Here is a 21,049-nt window from a genome sequence, read left to right on the forward strand (position 1 = left end):
ATGAAGACACATGTAATAAACTCATTACATCAAACATATTTAGGTTTTGATCTAATGGACCAGCATCTTCTTAATAGGTTTAGCTATCCTTTAATAACTTAGATGATAGGTGGACATAAATGTTAATATAAAACCCTTTCACCATACAAAAATGGCTGATAACCTTTGTAAGTTTCTAGGTTACTATGTTGTTTCAGCAGTGAAATAAAAATGAAAGGGAGGGCGGGAACTTTATTCTAGTGCGATGGAAAATCTACAGAATTTGAAATGGATAATTAGTAGCGATTTTAAGAGCATAGCCAAAAGCAGAATCATGTGATATAACCTACTGCATATTTCTCAATACAACTCTCTTAAAATTATGAGTGTATTCATAAAACATATCACATTAGAAAGACAACTGGTGGCCATTTTGAATTCTAGTGCAATGGAAAATCTACAGAATTTGAAATGGATAATTAGTAGCGATTTTAAGAGCATAGCCAAAAGCAGAATCATGTGATATAACCTACTGCATATTTCTCAATACAACTCTCTTAAAATTATGAGTGTATTCATAAAACATATCACATTAGAAAGACAACTGGTGGCCATTTTGAACATTTCATTTACAGGCAATGTCCTTTTATGTTTTGTACCTATTTCTCAGGTTATTTTTCAAACATTAATTCTGTTAAAGGTGAATTTTGATGTAAGATCAATTTTACTGTTATCTGAAAGTTTGAAAGTGTAAAAAAAAAGAAAAGTCTAAAATTAAAACTCACAGTGAACAATGACCAAGTCAAGAAAATTATATCACTTTACCTTTTTCATGAACTGTCGTATTTAACTACAAAAATGGAACTTGAAAAATATACAAATAAGAGTATTGGTTACCTGAAGAATTTTATTGTGATAATTAAACAGGCAATTCAAGGTGGGGTTTATTTATATTTTACTTTAAATATATATTTTGATGTTTTATTAAGTGGGAAAAAAAAGACATACAAATATAGCATTGGGTAATATAAACACATTTGTGATATGCAGTATTAGAAATTATTATGGAGAGAGTGAATAAAATGAGCATAACATGTAAAAGGTACAAGATTGCTATTTTAGGAAAAGGAACTGCAAAAGGAATTTGTGATACAGGGTAGGGAAGGAAATGTAGGGAGCAGACCAGTTTTACTCTTAATACAAATACACATTTACCAAGTCAGACTTGTAACTCATTTTACATTACATTTGGCCTTTTTGTCTGATTGTTTGTAACAGTTATACCAGTTCAGCATTGTATGTGTGTACGAATGGATTTTTTTGCATTGTTAGGTGCCCTGAAAGGGAGCAGTAGTGAGATAACAATATTTTCAAAAGGAAATAGAAGATGATTAAGGCCAGAGTGAACATATAAAAAAGAAAGTGAAAGTAGAGTGGTAGGAACAAACATGCAATTACCTCCCAACAGCCCAAGTCTTGAGATGAAAGGAGAAGCAATGAGAATAAAACCAACCAATTTCTGAGATAAAGTATTTAAAGAAAGATGGTCAATGGCTCAATTATTGAACATGGGAGGCCTGAAGAACAATAGAGGTTTCAGTGTGGAAGAGGGATCAGATGAGGACAATGCACAATGAGAAAAGCTCAGAAAAGGTCCATAAAGTTTGCAGAAATAAAAGAATGAAGCCATTGACAATACCATTATAAAACCAGTATTCATAGAGAATGATCAACCACTTCTGAAAAGCTAGGAAGAAGAGAAAGTGAGATAAGGAAGAACAGTATGGCCTTGGAGTGGTGAACAAACCAGTGTTTGTAAACTACCTATTTGAGCAGATAAAATGCAAGTTTGGATGGCTGGCAAGAGTGAACCAGAAGAAGTGCTACTCTGCAAGAAAAGCCTACCCATCTTGCAAAGGACCAAATAAATCCCAAGTAAAAGGATGAGAAACAGAGGCAGGGACAAACATGCGACTTTAAGGTTGAGAAACCTGTTGGGATACCCTGCAGCTTGAAATTCAGGAGACCAAAGTAACTAGAGAAAAGTGTTGAAAAGACCTGGACCTGAAGGAAGGAAACCAGATGGAGTTCCCTGAGATAATACTGAGGAAGGCAGACACCAAAAAGTAAGGCATCCTAACTAAAAATTCCTAGAAACAAAGAACAAGTTAAAAGGAACACTGCATGAGAACAGATGAAAGTCAAAATGACAAACAAGTAAAGAAAACATTTTCCCAGTGAAGTTGTTAGGATGCAATGGAATGCTTCTGAGAAAAGGTAAAGTGCAGTAAGAGCAAGAAAAAGATAAGCAGAACGATAAGTAAGAAAAAGATTAGGAAGAGAGGAATCCCCATAATGAAAAGAGAATTCAGACCAAGTATAATTAACAGATAAAGTAGCAGAAGGCAAGTCCAAACTAAAATGAAAAATTCAAGTGAAAGTACACAAATTTAATGACACTGAAATATGTCACAAAGTCAAGGACATGCTTATTCTGGGGATTAGTATGCAGCTGAAACAAAAATGTATTAGGAGAAACATGAATCTTGGGAAATGCTGGAAAAGGTGATAGAAGGGAGGAGGCTCGTATGCCAGTGTAGTCCGTAACTCATCAAAAACAACTGTAGAAAGAGAAAAAAGTCACAAACCTGAGTAATTAAAGCAGCAAAAAGCAAAGGTAGGGTTTAACTTTTCCTAATCAGGAACAGTTGAATAAGAAGCAAAGTTATGTGGTGAGAAAATTGTCACAAGATGGGACAAGTTCAGCTGTAGTAACAGAAACAGGATGTCAGAGAATTCTGGATCTGAAATAAAGAATATGGAATAGAGTGAACCACCTGATGCATAATGGTGGTAGCACTTCCCACCATCAGAGTGCCTCCAGTCATCATCGGGAAAACAGGACTGGATTCTTGAAGAGGAGTGTCAGGATCGGGGAGATTGCAGAAACATGAATCTGGGAATTTATAATCAAAACAAAAAGATTTTGTTGGAAGTAGAAGAACAACACACAACAGCAATATAAAAATTATGGAACTCTTAAAACAAAGAAACTGGCTGAACATGGCTTAAAACAAGCAGTGCCTAGGAAAGAAAGCTTTTCTTCAAATACTGATGTTTATGGGAATTACAATAAAAGAAGAATGCTTTGCCTTCCTATTACTATAGGAAGTTTCATTAAAGAATTTAGGCATGTGCTAAAGATTTTCATTGCAGGAGCACAAGGCATAATATTTTGTTATGAAGAGAGGTGACTAAACATTTCTTAAGTGGAATTTCAAATATATCCATGAGAGCACACTAAAGTGGAAACAAATCTAGTACAACATCAGAGGATGTAGAGATCATTCTATGGAAAGAATCCTCTCTGTGAGAAAGTTAGTTCATCACAAAGGCCACAGATTCCAGGATATGACAGGCCAACAAATGATTGTGGTGGCAGTGAGTTCAAGAGTCAGAAGGTTGAGGTTCTGATAATGAGTGCCTCCCTATCAAATAATGAGAGAAATGAATTGATCACAAAAAGATCACCACACAGACGAGATAAAATGTAATGGGAAGTAACATCTTGAGGGTAGTGGTAAGGAGACTGGAGATCAATGGATTACAGGTGTCCCAATCCACACCTTTTTCACACAGAAAGGCATCTTTGAACAGATGCAAGTCTGCTGAGTAAGGTGGAGAGGAGTTCCAAAAAACAGAATAAGCAGCTATGACAGCAAAAGGTGAAGAGATAAAGGGAGACAATACAGTAAATATCTAGAAATTCTTTCCTGACTGGTCAGAGTCCACTGAAAAGGACACACAGGCACACTGAAGAGAAACAATTTACTTGCAACAAGTCAATTTCCAAAACAGACTGAAACTCTAGTACAGCAAAAGAAGACATAAGAGTTATGGTAACCAGAAGCTCCATGTTTTAGACACAAATAAAACCAAACTGAATTTAAAAAAAGGGCTTCTAAGTTAATCAGATACTTGGTTGTATTAATATTCATATGGAGACCATGACCAGCTAACATAAAAGAAACAACTCCAAAAGGAGAAAGGAGATAACAGCCAAGAATACTTGCTTGAAGAAGTGAGGAGGAGTTAGACATTCATATAGTAGAAGAAATGGAGGCTCAATGGATAGATCTTTATGTGAATGTCTCAGAACACAACTAAAAATGTAGGGAACCATAGACAACCTAAATTGAAGAGCCCTGTACTGAGTTTTTTATTGTTATCAATGAACCAAAAGAAACAAATAAGGTTATACAAACCATAATTTGAAGAAACAAAAAAATATCAACCTTGGTCATTTACGTCCTGAGAGAAAACAATTATTCGGAGCAAAGAAATGACAAAATTGATTTAGGGATTACAGATCACTAATCTCTTATCTTCTTAGACACCACCAAAAGATAGAAGTAAAACTCAAAAGTAGAATCAAAGCCTTTTTCCACAGCATTCATAGGCCAAAAAAGATAAGGCCTTCTCTGGGCACTGAAGATGCAAGGGCTTTTAAGGGGTCAGAAAGAGGGAAAGCCCATGAGATAGTACCTGCATAATCCAAATGCCTCCTGAAAAGAAAGCCCACAGATGCACAAATTGGGAAATTCAAGTTCTCTTTAAGATGGGAAATGTCAACAGTGAAAGGGCAAGGATTAGGAGAATGGACAATCATACGAAGCTCACAGGAATGAGAAACCTATCGGGATCCTTCATCAGCATTAGGTTCCAATGTATAGGAATTTCCACAAAGCTTCATTATAAAGGAAAGATGCAACATGAAGATCCATTAAATAAGATCAATGGAAGCATTGTAATCAAGCAAATCCAAGGAAAAAAGAAAACTAAAATACTGTGAAAAAAAAAAGGCCAAGGTAGAGAACACATAAATGCAACTATCCTCAAAGAAGCTGTTGGGGCCATAATGAAGAGCCTCTGAAAGAAAAGAAAGTTAAGCAGGTTGATGGAAAGAAGGAAATAGTATATCTTTAATGTGAAAGAAGAGATTCAAGAAACTACTTCTCAAGGACAGAAGAAGAACCATGTTTGTATTTCACAAAATGAAATTGCTGGCTCTAGTAAGATAAGGAAAACGGGTTTAGTATGTAGTTGAGAAAAAATGATGTTGGAATGAGTATGAATAGCATGGAAAGGAAAGAGAATTTTGCAGCAAAATAGTCTAAGGTTTTGCAAAACTACTAAAGAAAAAATGTCACAGAACTGTGAAACCAAAGTTACAAAGTACAGGATAAAAGAACAGTTAGACAAATTCATCAAAAGATGAGGCAGGCTCTGTTGAAGCAACAGGCTGGGATGGATCTGAAATTCAAATGAAATCAACCATCTAATGTACAATGGAGGTAAACCAAACATAATGAATGTAACATTTAGTTACATATCTCATGTGGGCATTTGTTACTTGTTCTTTCTTCCTTTATAATGTGTTTTGCCCTTTTATTTTTTTTTAGATTAGTGCAAAGAAAATTTGCCATTCACCAAGGGTGAAATTAAGTACTAGAAACAATATTATTCAAATGCTTAGACAAAACTTCAAGTACTACAGCTCCATAATATTGATAATTTAAATGATCTTTGATATTTATGGTTCCTTGCTATGGATAGAAATCCGAGACTGGTTCATGGCAGATGTATGCTCAACTAACTGAGCTAAATGAATAAATACTGAAGGCCAGCTCCTTTCAATGACACTTTGCCACTGACTCTGAGAAAATTTCTGGAGAGAATTGTTTGGGTCTTGGGATGAAATAGCAACATGATTTTTTTGTTTTATATAAGAGAAAAAAAATGTGGTTAGAAAGAACAAAGTTTCAATTAGAGAGATGGAACAAAACTGCAGTAAGGACAAAAATAATGTGGCACTGAAGAAAGAAGGGCAGTCAAATAAAGTGACTTGAAACTGAAATGCACAGGAAAAAAAAATTCATTTGAACACTAACTGTGCTGAGAAAAGAATGGTACAGTAATGTGTTAGTGTATGTGACAATTACTAGGCACAGAGGTTATGTTACCTTCCCACTGGTGGAGGGCTACAGCAATATGTTGATTATGTGATAATTTGTCACATTACACATTATAGGGTGGGAATATCGAAAGGAAATTTCATGCCAATTGCATGAAGTATGAGATCTTGGAGGTGCAGAGAGGTAAGTAATGTTTATGAAGCACAAATATCGCAACTGGAGCCTAGTTTGTATCTAGGAGTGTCAATGACTTGAGAAGCAGCAAATTGAATAACCAGTGGTTTGCTGATGACATGTTATTTCTAATTAACTACAACAGTTACTGGATGTAAAAACAACAAAACAGAAAATACAGACTAGACTTTTCCTGCACACTAATAATATTTGGTCATTATTATTTGGAAATTAGAATATACCAACCATGACATATGACTTGAAGGCTTGTGGAATATCAGGATACCAAGATCATAAGCTATGACTGCAGTACAGGAATGAGATGCTAAACTGACATGACTATATATATTACAGAAGCTCTCAACCCTAAAGAGAGGTATTAACATCAGAAGAATAAACTAAGTCTCCTCAATGCTCTGAACTGACCATTATATATACATAGATGTAATACATAAGAATCAACAATGAGAAGCCATTTATAGCAGGAAGATTAATTAATAAGTTAGACTCTTAAGGAACTGGTAAACCATTAAACAGGGAACTAGAAACTGGCTTATTGACAGAACACTGATGAATTTAATTAAATGTATTCTGGGAGAATGGGATAAAAGTGCTCCATTTTTAATCCTGTTTTGAAACTTATGCTGTTCAATATTTATAAAAACAATAGTTTGATAGTTAAAACAGTTATAGTTTCAAGTTTGCTGATGATACCAAGGAAAGGAATCATTCTACCAAACATAATAAACTAAAAGATTAGTTTCAGAGAGTAAGAAAATCTCAAAAAAGATACATTCAATATTGATACATATAAAGTGATTCATTTGTGGTATGGAAATTCAGGAAAAGATTGATGTGCAATTATTGATTATGGTTGAAAAAGGTAAATTCAATAACCAGTACAAAAAGCATGAGGATTGAAAGTTCATAATGAAGTTGTGTTTTCTTTTTAACCCGTTTGGCGAGGTTGGCGACTGCAGTCGACTTGAAGGCTCAGCGCGACAGGTAACCTTCCTTTATTCCTGTTATTCTTATTTATTAAATTTAACATATATAGTATTGGGTACAATCACTGAATATTTCAGGGACTTTTTGTTGAGTTACTGCCGAGATATCATGCTTTTAGTACTGATACCGTAATTAGTTGAAGTATAAAACACATATTCAGCATCATGCCAAACATTAAAAGTTGTTATTCAGTGCTGAAAAGGTTAAGAGATTTACATATAAAACAATTAATTATAAACTTGGAGACAAGTTTGAGAAGTGCAGAGATGCCAACTATTTCAAATGACTGAGCATAATGATTTTAGACAGAGCCCTTTATCATTTGCAGCTATTATGCCTGACCAATGTCTCTAAGCTGTTTATTATCATTATAACTACTATTATTTATTACTGGCATAGATTGCTCATTTATGACTGTGTTTTGTGTATTTAATAAATAAATTTAAAAAATTCTTTTGAAATTCTTTTTCATATTCTGAATTCTTACTCATAAATGTTGTTATCTGCATCGTTTTTGTCTTCGCCTCAGCCTTTTGTTGGCGAGATGCCGATTTCGTATGTCTGGAACAATCGTTTATCCTGCCATGCACCATAGAAAAATCGATGTAACAAACTGTATAAAATGCATGACTGTCACTGACTTTTGATGCAATGACCAGATATTTTGCACTATACTCTTTCCTAAATTTTTGATTCACAGTTTTAGTCCTTTTAGATTTTCCAGAAACAAGACAATCTGGTGAATGAGGTTTCTTTTTTTCCCATCTTTTGAATGATTGCATTGGTGTTTCTATGCCGCTTAGAAAACAAGAAATACCCATCTATGCGAACGCTGATGACATAACTATGGATTCCCCCACGTACCCAGTATGGAGAAGCACCGCACCCAAACTATTGGTAGACGTCGGAGATAAAAATATTTTTTATTATTTCAAGCACAAACATGATTATTGCAAGTAGCCATTTGGACTATGTCTTTTATTTATTATCAAAATTTATTTGTATCTCACTAGAAATTTTCTTTTCACCCCTTTCAAGCCCTGGGGGAACAATTTATCTCTTTATTGTATGGGCCTATATAATATATAATAATTTGGGAGTTGCAACAAGTCTTAATATTTGTCTGTATGAGCGTACAGTCGTAATGTATACACCAAAATCGTAATGGTTGGCATCTCTGGAAATGGTGTGTGTGTGTGTGTGTGTGTGTGTGTGCTGTCACATAAAATGTTTTAAAAAATCCTTAAAAAATTAAATATATCAACAAGATATATTAAATATTGTACTTATAAAAATCATCTCCATTTTCCATGTCAATAAACTAAGAGGTCAGTTTTTTAAAAGTTTGAGGTGTATTTGAACAGCAACTTGTCAAGACTAGGAAATTAGAATTCTCAGGAAAAATATCCAGTCAAGAAGATAACACCAGAGAAAATCATTTCATTTCCAAGTAATAGCAAATGAGCCTTTTATACCAGCAAGATTAACATTTTCCATGACCATCCAACTTCAAACTACGTACTTACAGACACCCAATTTATTTTTCCAACTCTGGTCTTTTCAAATACTTACCCAATATTCTCTTAAAACCCCTTCAGTATTCTAGCATTTATCACATCTAAGAACAAAATATTCTTCAAGCCAATCATCCTATTAGAAACATACCATTTTCTTAACTGATGTCAGTTTCCTATTCCTTAACATATTCATTGCCAAGGACACTCATGTTGTAAATACAAAAATGTATAGATTATGTTTTAGATGTGTCATTATCTCTATTTTAAAACTGAAAACATAAGGATATTGCACTAAAACTCTTATCAGCATTTACTGCAGATGATGTCAAACACTGCAGCAGTTAACATGTTAAATTTTGGAGTCATACTATGGAAGAAGCTTTTTATGAAAATGTCATCTGGTTTTAAGAATTCTAAATTTCCAACAATCTCAAGAACCACAATCAAGATTTCTGAGGCCTTCTGCTCTCTAGCAAAAACATCACCAGATTTCAAACTGTTCCTGTATAATATCTCCTCCACAACTAGAATTACTTTTGTAACCCTTCTCTGAACCATTTCCAACAACTCTTTTTGACTTCCACTCAATACTTCTATGCATACAACCTAGAATATTGTTTGCCTCATTAAGACTTTTCACAAATAATTTCACTTAGTTTTTTCTCATTAGTGTAACAAATCTTTCTAAAATAATTCATCATCTTCAATACAATCTGAATTACACATTAGTTTAATAATCACCTGCAAAGTTAACCAATTTAATGATTATTCCATTATAAATGTTGTTAAAAAAAAGGAGCAAATAACGTAGTAAAAAATACCTCCTTTCCTAAAATAATTTTCTCTGTTAGTACTGTCCTCTACTGGTGCAAATATTCTATGCTTGCAAATAGCCTTCTACCTTTCACTTCCGCATATCCACAGGTAAATGATTATGTAGCAGTTCTCCATCAACAGGAGTGCAACACAACCCCTATCATAACCAGAACCCTTCCCACATTCACATTTGTTAATCACTGAGATTGGTCAGCACACCTTTACCACATATCACTGAAAGTGGAGAGGCTGGGTAGGAAGTATGAAAGGAGTTCATTATATCTACTGGAAGTACATTTCCAGTTCAGGAAAACATTAACTTCTGATACAATATCTTATCTCTTCTCACAAAATAGCTAGAATCCAATGTTGAATTGGTGGAGGTCCAGTGAAAAATGATTCTCCTTTAGGAAGTACTCAAAGACAGACCATGAGGTATGGAGCCAGAAAAACAAAATATCTTAATGGAAGATTACATTACATATAAATCAGGTGTATTTTTTACCTTTATATAATTGTGTTGTGAATATAAAAGGAAGAAAAACTTGAAGGAATTGCATAGTATGTATTACCAATTAATAGAACCTTTTGGTTTTCTAGTGGCTGAGGCACCACAGAACATAGTGGTAGTTTGACTTCTTCCAACATATGGTGGAGTCTGGAATTGTACAACAGTTCTGCAGTTTGCAGAGAATCACCTACTTTTTCTCCTTGAAGCAAAAACTGGTAGGAAAGACAAGCTTCCATACCACAAACTATCTCCACATTTGTATATTTCCAATCCAAACAATACCTTATCCATCACAAACCAATATCCAGCATATATTAGGAAGGAGGAAAGCCCTACTGCTCCTGGCAGCATTGGGTATGGTTTTACCAGGCTACAGCATTAGGAAGATATGTGGCAATACACAAGTGGGAATGTATGTGCTGCATTCAGCTACAACCAACAAAAGATCCACTGGGAACTGATATCAAGCAAACACTACAAAGAGGGACCACAAACCTGGGGTGCACCTCAATTATTTGACCATTTGAGTAAATAAACAGCAAATTGCTCTTAATGATAATAAATGAAGGTAATAAGTGTGGCATTTTATAATTTGAATTATAAGCATAATTTGGACAAAAATAACAAAAGTTATTATGACAAAATGGAACTCGATGTAATGATTGATCAGTCTTCTAAACAATCCAAATAGATTGTTAAATTAAAATCCTTGTTAAAGGCTGGGAAAATAGGATTTTAGATTGTATCTACAGAAATAGTGAATACAAGTTTAAAGAGGTTGCAATTCCATTATATAGACCAATAGTTAGGCTATATTTGGAGTGCTGTGTTTAGTCTTGGATTTATTACTTTAGGAATTAAACTGAATCATTAGGAAGGGTTCAGTGGAATGGTAATAGGATGACAACTGGTATAGAAGGGTTGCAATATAATTATAAATTATTCTCTCTGATATTGTTTCCTCTAGAAAAAAGTTAGAAAGGAACCAACTGAAGTGTTTGAGAGAATTGTTATTGCTGATTAATCATCTCTTTTCATACTTAATGGTAAGAGTTGTTGAACATGGGAATATAAATGTAAATGTTGACAAGTAGGAGTCATTTTAAGCCAAAACAATCTTACTTTTCAAACAGGTAAACTGGCCTTTGGAATAAAATGCCTTCAGATGTGGTGGATGTAGCTAACTTATGGAAGTTTAATGGAAAACTTGATAAATATCTGAAAGATAACAATTGGCTTTGAGTGCTTTTAGTTTTGTGAATGGAATTGCTTAGATGGGTCAACAGGTCCCTTGTTGCTCTTAAATTTTATATTATGTTAAATGCTTTCATAGAATTTTTCATTAATGGTTAATAACATAGTAATTTTCCAATCAATGAGTAACTAGTAATTATGAAGTCCATCTCCCTCATCTTAAAACCACTCTGCAAGAACTTCACTTTTAATGGTTTAATATAAAATTAATGATACCATCCCATAAATCTGCTTTATTTTTTGTTATTCTAGAATAAATATTACCTGGCCCAGGTACCTAAAGTTCTCTAACTTTTTAATTTTGATAAACTTGACTATAATAATAAATTTATCATATTTTTCCATTGGGTTCAAGGTTCATTTTTAGTCTCCTTAATGCTGAATTAACCCTTACACCCTATTTATTCTTGTCCTTCTGAAATTTATCTTACAATCTTCACCAGTAAAAACTAATGAGCAAAAGAATTCAGATGATCAGCCATCAATTAACAGTCAATCAAAACTCTCAAACCCTAATTTTTCAAAAATTTGACCCTCATTCTAATGCACTGTTAAAACATTTTTTCTTTCCTTGTATGGGTTCTTTTAAATTATTTTATGAAAATAAGGCCAACAACAGTTCAATTAATGACAAAAAAAATTATTTCTTCATTAGTATGACTACAGATTACTATTATGGTTGTAGGTCTTAATTCACAAATGTTTTAAATTTCAACAAATTTACTCTTTAATGTCACTGCAACAAATGTATAAATAAACTTGCTTGTTTAATTCCACTGCTACTCAATTGAGTAAATTAATGTATGTGATAATTAACACTGATCAAAACAGTTTACTGAATGACTGATGCTCTACCAACTGAAAACTGACTCACTGCTTCATTGATTCTCACATTGTAATCTTGCTTCTAGACACTTCAAAAGTCTCTTGACCACTAATATTCTATAATATTTTACCTGAATCTGATACCAAAAATGACTAAGTTTTACCCAAAGTGCTATTTGCAGAGAGCTGTTAAAACTGGTCATAAACAAGGATTATCATCATCAAAAGCAAAAAAAAACATCTCAAATGATGTTACCATGAATAGCATCTGCAGAAGATTGCAACAAGCAAGAGTGTCTGACAGAGCAACTTCTACAGTCACTAGTGCAATTATGGATGATGTAGGACTAATTACATAACAGAGCTAAATTACAAAGGAAATATTTAGATGAAGTATGTTCTCAAGGCTTATTTTTCAACTGTCAAAAAAAAAAGTTGACAAACATTACCAAACAACAGTTACGGAGCAGCATTTGGCACTACCTGAGAAACCTGAATCATGATATTTAGGACATGCACCACCTGTTTCTAGCACTCCTGAAGGTACCAAAACCAGTACCATAAAATATTTAGTGAAAAACAACAAATACTGAAGAATTAGCAACTACTGGATGTGACTGGATGCCAGTTAATATTGGGCCAAGGGGTGGAATCATCAGACTACTAGAAGAACATTTTAGGAAACCACTGCAACGGTTAGTATGTTAATTCCTCGCTACTGAACTAGTACTATAACATCTTGTGCCACATACTGATGAACTAAAGTACCTTACAATTATTCAAGTCCTACTGGCAAAAGTTTGGAAGGTTGTGAGAGTCTTCCTGCATCTGTGTTCCAAAAATTCAAAGTTCAGCTACCATCAGTTGATACCACAGATTTACGTGTCAGATCTACCTGCTGGAAATAATCCAAGCTATTTCAAGTGGTCAATACTCAGTGGATTTGTTAAAACTATCTTATGCACAATGGATAATAACTTTAAATGGACTTCTTTGTCTACATGTAACAAGTGAAGAACCATCAATCAACCAACACATTGTTGTTTGTTATTTAACAAAAGTGTATGCTCCAACATGGTTTGTAATGAAAACCAATCCAGCATGTACAGGTGGTACTAAACGTCTGTGGAAACTAGTGTCCTTTTCTTGCTATCTCAGTGAAGAACTCAAACACAGAATAGTGGATCCAGTTATAAAGTGTAACGCCATTTTTGGTCATTTAGAAAACATTTTTTCAGCCACAATTACAGATGATCAACAACATACAATGGAGTTAGGACTAAAAAGAATCATAATATCAATAAAACAAAAGTGATAAAAAAAACTACAATTTAAAATTCTGCCATTCAGGTTTGATGTATATCATTATGTAGGATTAATTGATTGACAACAATGCACTTTAACAGAGCCACTTTTAACAAAGAAACTTTCAATTAATGAACTGTAAATTATGCTGAAATAAAAAAACATATGCTAATGCTTAAAATTTCAGTTTCCAGAGTAATGTTCAAGCTATTGAAAGATGCATTAAACTTGCAACTGAAGCATCAATCACTGTTTGTGGACAAGACTCGAGTGATGGATACACACATACAAGGCTGCAATCTCAACAACTGATGTCCTCATTTGAATATAAAAATAAATATCATACACACAGTAAACAAGACCTTAAGTGCTCACAAGGTTGGGTGGATGGGTCCTTGTGGTAAGTTCTGGGTTGTTTCAATAGAAAATTATTGAAACAAGAGAAAAATTAAACAAAAGATGCCATAAGATGTAAATCATGTTTATCACATACTTCAAGTTTCTTGAAGCACCACAAGATAATTCCTAATGTCTGTGTGTCCTACCTCCAAACTTTTCCACACTATAAGAAATCAAGATTCATAAAAAACCTTATGTGAAAAATTCATTCCACTCTAGTGTGGATCTTCTGTATTTGTATGTACATTTGTTCATGTCTACTATGCCTTATTGAAGCATCAGTCATATTTTAATTATAAACAGTTAAGATGACTTTCTTCTAAACATTTTCCAAATATTGATAGCTTTGAAACAGGTTCATATCATCAGTTTTAAATGGATATCTTCTTTTTCCATCATTAAGCTTAGTTGTTTCTATTATTCAGATTTGTTAAACAGAAACCACCCCAAGTGATCAGATTTTCTTGATTCTAATCAAGTATTTTATAGATAACAGGTATCTCATGTATGATACTTTTTGTAATTTTAATTTTTAAATAAAGAAAATGGTATATACATATATATTTTTTAAAAATCCTGAATTTCAAAATTTTGAAAAGTCATAATTTTCAACTGGTACTTTCTCATTTCACTAAAACCAATATTCTTTTATCACTTTCTTTAGCAGCAATATAAGGATCAGTGCAAATAATCGGTAAAAGCAATACAACATAAGAGTCCTAAACTACTTTTTGGGTGCCAGTGACATTGCCACTAAATGGTACTCCATCATGGAAATTAAACACACCTACAACTTACAAATAAGGATACTTCGACGAAATTTTAATTTTAGTAAAACAAACAAACCTTGTACTTAAAAAAAAATAAATAAAATTCATCAATCTATAATCATCATACCAGAAAAGTCATAACGTTCTCCAAAACAACGACTCATTATTACTGCATATCAAAAAGCTATGCTTCACCGTTCCGACGTGGCCTGCGAGTATTCGTCCGGTAAGACTCATACGGTCGCCCCGAAACAAACACGTACGACCGGTTCATGCCCTCAAAGACGGCGCTACCGTACGGTCATGAAAGAACGTGTGGAGCATTTCTGTTTTTTGTGCGTTATCCCTACATTACACACATTTTAAATTTACATTATACGTTTTAATAAACTAATTCATCAATTTAATACCTCCGGATTGGTGGGATCTCTTTGTATCGCCGGTATCTAATTCAGTGTCTAATGGTCTTTTTCTTGTATCACTTATTTCAGACTCCCGAATCACGTTTATATCTCCTACGCTTGTCGCCATCTTCTGCTCGAAAACATAGGTCTTTTGACGTCACATATGACGTCATGAAGATAAGCGATCACTTTTAATGAAATTTTAATTAACATATTATGAATTAATAAGACTTTCATGACCGAGAGAAGTAAGATTTCAATGAAAGATTTCTATGCTTAATCCCTCAGAGTCAAGGTTCTTGTAATTTACCTGATTGCCAAGTGATTCTTCTCCCACAGAACATTGGAAGACCAAATAGTGTCAGGACCTTCACTTGTTTAGTCATTTCCTGCTGAACGGCGACACGTGGGTTCTTTAACACATTGGATGAAAACATGTGAAACATTAAATTCAACAAAAAGGTACATCTATATTTATATTATATTATTTTATTTTTTATTTATTATTTACAAATACGATAACACAATTTCCTATAATACGAAATATTATCTTAAATAGCATTAAGAACAGGAAATCATAATAATACACGGGTTTTTATTACATAAAAAAAAGATATTTATAATGGTTCAAAGTATGACTTAAGAAGGTCCGAATGTCAAAATATACATTTTTTTTAGCTTAAAGTTTCTAATTTTATTCAACTCAAAACTCCGAGTGTAATTCTAAGTTTGTGTTCTCATGAAGGTATTTAACCTTTATGGAACCTTTCATGCTACAGATATAACTAGCGTCACCTGTTGATTGATTAACATAAAAAGAAACTATACAAATGAATTAACGATGGAAATGTTTAAGTGTTTATACAACCGTAAATCTAATCATCTTCGTTTTCTCTCCTAAAAATAACATGAATTTCTTTGAATAAAGTGAGTTACAGTATATTGCAAAAAGGTAGAAGTATAACACTATTACATTTAGATATCACCGTGGATGAGAGATAAACCAGAAGGCTTATCACGCTAATAGTCAGGTTTTGATATCCAAGGTGTGCAGTAAACAGATTACCCATTGTATAGTTTTGTATTTAACAACAAACAGGTAGACATCTTTAAATGAATATCAGTAATATAAAATATGATTGTTTATCACTTAATGCTTTACGGAGAGGTTATGCATTGCTTAAAAGTTAACGTGTCGGACTGCGTACTGAATGTCCAAGATTCGAAACGTGGTATGTCATTGAACACGCTCCGCACTTTCAACTGTGAGAGCATTATGTTTGTGACAATTAATCGTGTTATGTTATTAATTTTAGCAACGTAAGTGGCGAGTGCTAATCACTGGCTGTCGTGCTTCTGAAATATGTCTCAACCTTCGGATCAATGATTTCACCTTTTAGCCAATGTGTTACATAAGGAGTTGTTCAGGCTAGAAATAGTAAGTTTACTGTAAAAGAGTGTATTTAATAGCACAAACTGTTTGCTTTCCTTGACTGTTTGGAGAGAGAGTTACGTTATCTCTGAAACTTTATTTAATATACTTTAAGAACTCCACACATATTCTTAACATAATGTTCATTATACAATAAACTCCAGCAGTGTAAGTGTTCAAGTTTATAAAATGTTTAGGCTAGCAAAATCATATTAAAAATCCATTCATACAAATTACCTTTATGTAATAATAGATGATAGAAAATATATGCACTAAAAACATTTTACTGTTTCATATGTTTCAATGTATCTTCGTTAATAATAATAATTATAATGATTCGTATTGCTATTTTACGTGGAGATAAAGTCTGAGCTAATATAATAAATATATATGTGACTATTTGTTTAATACACTCACACAAAAGATCTGCTCATATATTTATTTGTTCGAAGTGTTGCCTCTGAATAAAGGAAAGTGTTTAAGATTATTACTTCATAATAACATCTGTTTAGTAATAACAGTTTCACTTGGAAAGTACAGATTCAAAATTAAACAAAACAACAACAAATGCTATATTGATCATTCAACAATGGATTATCAATATTTTGTTTACAGCGTTTTCTGATGACTTCTTGTTGTTTGTGCAATGGTATAAAATTCAATTTGATTTAAGCGAATCATAAATTTGATAACTAGGTAAAGTTTTTGTTGTTGTTGTTTTTGCGACCTCCACAAAAATCACTATGAATTGTTGAAACTAATTGATTAAGAACTGACGATAATATGTGAAGCCTTTTGAATTTAAAATGTGTGCATACTTTAGTATTGATGTTTAAATTAAACTATTTCTATATAGAATGAACATGCGCATCTGAGAATGAAAGCTTCTGTGAGTTTAAAAATTTAATTACTAAAAAAACTTGTTAAAACTATAACCCAAACTGTCTTACACTCGTACATGTTACTTATGCTGTACTTCTAACAACAAATGATTTTGTTTGAATTAACAGCTCTACTTTCCATTTTAGAAATAAATGTGAAATTCTGTATTATTATATTTCATAATTTTAATTAATGTCTCTAGAGGTATTTAATTAAACACATTGAATTTATTGGACCAATAACTTCTCACTACACTTCGAAAATAAATGAAATATAAAAAAGACGAGTCTGAAACTTCAGTCCCCCACTGGCACAGCGGTAAATCCGCGAACTCACACTGCTAAAAACCGAGTTTCGATAATTGTGGTGGGCACAAATATTCCATTTTATAGCTTTGTGCTTAATTCCAAATAATCAAACCAAACTTCTATCACACATCTCTTTTGCTCTCAAAATAAAAAAACAACAAAAACTATTGATTTTTCACGTTCACAATATTTCATCATCTTACTTCTTTCTCATTGTGCTTACTCACAGTTAGGCCAAGCATAGCTTAGCGGTTGTATTGTAATACTTTGGATTTGCAACCTATGGTTCGAAACTTATCAAAGAGAAAGAGTGATTCCTATCTTAAAGTCGTGGGTGCGTTATAAAAGAGAGTAATGGTCAAATACCATTCAATTAGAATAGTACACGAGTTGGCGGTAAGTGGTGTTAACTAGTTGACTTCCCTCTTATGTATCACTTCAAAATTAGATATGTCTATTACAGACATGCAGCAATTTTCAGCATACCTACAATCAGTCAAGAACTTTGAGATTCTTTGATTTTCTCCATTTTATTATTCACTTAGAGATTCACCAGAGTTTGCAAATGATTTAATTTTGTTTTAGCGGAATCATGAATAATTGTTTACAAAAAACAACAACACCAAAAAATGAAGAACTGGTAGCTGGAAGCCCAATTCTTGCCACCAATTATGTAAAAAAAAAAAAAACGTTGTTTTTCCAAGAGAAACGCGCCGTATGTATATATTCCCGAAAGGTTTTACGTGCATTGTTGTTGTTGCTGTTATTTTTAAGATAACTTTGACGTAATTATGTCCCACTGATGTGTTAAAGAAGAAGAATAAAACCAATGTATTAAATCACATATTATCCGAATGCTAGGATTTAAGTACATTTCGAAGTTTAAAGTTTTACTATTATAAATAAAACAAGTAGATTTTTAACTTTTCTGCTTAGGACACGTGCAATGCAGGAAAGCTATTTTAAAAGATGTCTGCAAAAATAAAAAGAAAGAAGAATAAGACAATGATATTTTTTGTACTTAATGTAAAACATAAAAATGCTTATTATGACAGGTTATTCATTGATTTATTTTTATTCAGAACTATATTTTATAATTACATATATTTATTTTACAAGGGAAAATCAAATAATCAACAGAGGGCAGGGTAAATGTCTTCTTCAATTTCTGGTAAGCCTAATGAAAACAAAACATTTTCGTGCAATCGGTATTTTTTTTTTTTTTGCTTTATAATTTATTGTTAAAAAGCTAACATGAATGTAATATATAGTTTAATATTAATTATATTTGTATATGAACTTATTGAATCATGAGTGATTTCATTTAGGTTAATGAAAGTATTAAGACAAAAATATTGCAAAATAGAGTGAGGGTGAGACTGAGCTTCACTGCCTACAATATATTGTGGTGATGGCTACTCGAGCTAACGTGATAATACTATATTATTATTTATATCATAATAATAGGATATGATAAGAATTTCTCGGATCTTAGGCTGTAAGATGCATTTTCCTTTAAGATGCGGTCAATTGATCGTGAGAGAAGTGACATAGATATACAAATAAATAATTTAATAATGTCCTTTCAACACAAAACGAATAGTAGAACACTATAATATATCAAAATAATAATACAATGAACAATGTGGCAAGTGTCTGTATGTGCTTCTAACCTTCATCAGTACAATCCACCTTTCAGTACACGTGGGGTCCATACCGACCCCAAGTATATTTAATGATCATGATGTTGAAGCTATGATTTAGATGTTGAAAAGTTAGCATACTGGCTTCTCATAGCACTATTTGACTACAAAACATCGAAGGTTTTATTATTTTTGTGCCAAAAGAAGATAATGTGACAATTAAAAAATAAAAATAACTGGTCAATGAAAACATATTTTTAAAATTTATCATTGGGGTTCATATGGACCCCAGGTTTACTGATGAAGGTTAGAAGCACATACAGACACTTGCCCCATTGATCCACAATAAAAATGAATAAAATTAGAAATACCCTTCTATTACTCAAAAATAATAGGCTAATAATAATATGGACTAATAGTATTAGTTGCTATTTTAAAGTCTGGAAATTAAACAAGATAAAAAACATAAGATGAAAATAGCTCAAAGTTCACTCATTGTCTGCTGGCTTGCTGTATAAGGTATGGTCTGTCTCCAGCAGTTGAATGCAAATGTGAAATTTATAGTATATGGTTTGTAAAAATTCTGCATTTGTTTGGAGCAACCACTCAGCCAGTCAGTGGGTTAAAACAACACCAGTTTAAAGCAAAGTGTACTAAAAAAGTAATATCCAAGTTATTCTATGATTTTAATAAGCCAGTTTCTCTGTAAAACTCAAATTCTACAAAGAATAAAACCTCTAGGTTTTATGATGATGCATGATAAAGTTTGTGTTCAATTATGGTGACTGTGACAAATGTGAAAGAATTTTTGTTTTATTTTACACTAAAAATTAAAAAAAGAGAATCAGCAGAAACTGAGAGGTGTCAAATATTTACAAAAATCATAGAAAGGTGAGAATTGCTAAGTTAGAACTTTAAAAGTTCTTGTGTAAATTTAAAGAAACTGAAAATTACATAACATTTAATGTAAAAAATTGAGTTCTTGTTACTGTAAGCAAAGGAATTGTTTTTTCATGTCTTTTGTATTTTCCAATCATTGTTTGAAAATCTTTAGTCTCTTGAATTTGACTGATAAATGTGTTTGACAATTGTTTTATTGAAATATATCCATTCCTTTCTAATGAGATACCAATTTTATGCAACAAAGTGCTGAATTTTTGCAACAGTGTGTGATTTTTGATCTTGAAAAAATATAATCTATAATTACCAAATTACCTACCTAATTAGATACTTGCTTTGAAACAAATAAACCTAAAATTGTAAACAAACAAACTTTCAAGATGTCTTTAAAAAACAAGTAATAAAAAATAAAGGAAAGGGTAGACTATACAAAAAATATATTTGGGTGAGACTTTGTCAGGTGAGAAATTGTCTGTATCCCTTAACCAACAAGTATAATTTAATTAAAGGCTACAGCATTTCTGTAAGAGAATCAAACAATCTGAAATTGTCATACAACTATGCTTATTACTTGAAGATAGCAAAACCTAGAAAGTTGCTTAAGCAATATACTGCATCAGAAAGGGAATCTACAAAAAAAAATCTAAACTTCACTTTTCAGTTAATGGGGTGGAGAGTAGCACCAGAACTACTCCAATAATAATACCAGCAGCACTGGAAACTATATGCTGTTTCACCCCAAAGATGAATTTAAAGTAAACATGAAGAGAATTGGGTGGAATTTTTGAGGTTAATGGTGAGCAAAAATTTACACACTAGAGGGCAATCAAACTGAGAGTAAATGTAACTGTGAGTGGAGGAAATATATAATTAATGTAGGAAAATATTAGCTTACATTTTTGATTTGCTTTCAGTTCCTTCATAGCTGCAAAATATTTCATATTAAA

At 32.7% G+C, this 21,049-nt stretch overlaps 2 protein-coding genes across 10 annotated transcripts in view; one reads left to right on the top strand and one right to left on the bottom strand.

Annotated features, from left to right (window-relative positions):
* LOC143222918 (RNA-binding protein Pasilla-like) overlaps positions 1-15,381 on the bottom strand; it is a 61,046-nt gene extending 45,665 nt beyond the window's left edge. The window contains exon 1 of one of the 9 annotated variants that reach the window (XM_076450104.1): positions 15,248-15,381. In XM_076450104.1, coding sequence (XP_076306219.1) covers positions 15,248-15,374 — 127 coding nt within the window. In that variant the 5' untranslated portion in view covers positions 15,375-15,381. The other 8 variants (XM_076450102.1, XM_076450108.1, XM_076450101.1 and 5 more) reach the window with 8 other exon arrangements.
* A 3,358-nt stretch (positions 15,382-18,739) lies between these two features.
* Positions 18,740-21,049, top strand: part of LOC143222920 (uncharacterized) — a 30,347-nt gene continuing 28,037 nt past the window's right edge. The window contains exon 1 of the mRNA XM_076450112.1: positions 18,740-18,767. The gene's annotated coding sequence lies outside the window, so the exon portion shown is untranslated. The remainder of the gene's footprint in view (positions 18,768-21,049) is intronic.

The sequence above is a fragment of the Tachypleus tridentatus genome, chromosome 8, assembly GCF_004210375.1.
Source record: "Tachypleus tridentatus isolate NWPU-2018 chromosome 8, ASM421037v1, whole genome shotgun sequence".
In the NCBI taxonomy this organism is placed as follows: domain Eukaryota; kingdom Metazoa; phylum Arthropoda; class Merostomata; order Xiphosura; family Limulidae; genus Tachypleus; species Tachypleus tridentatus.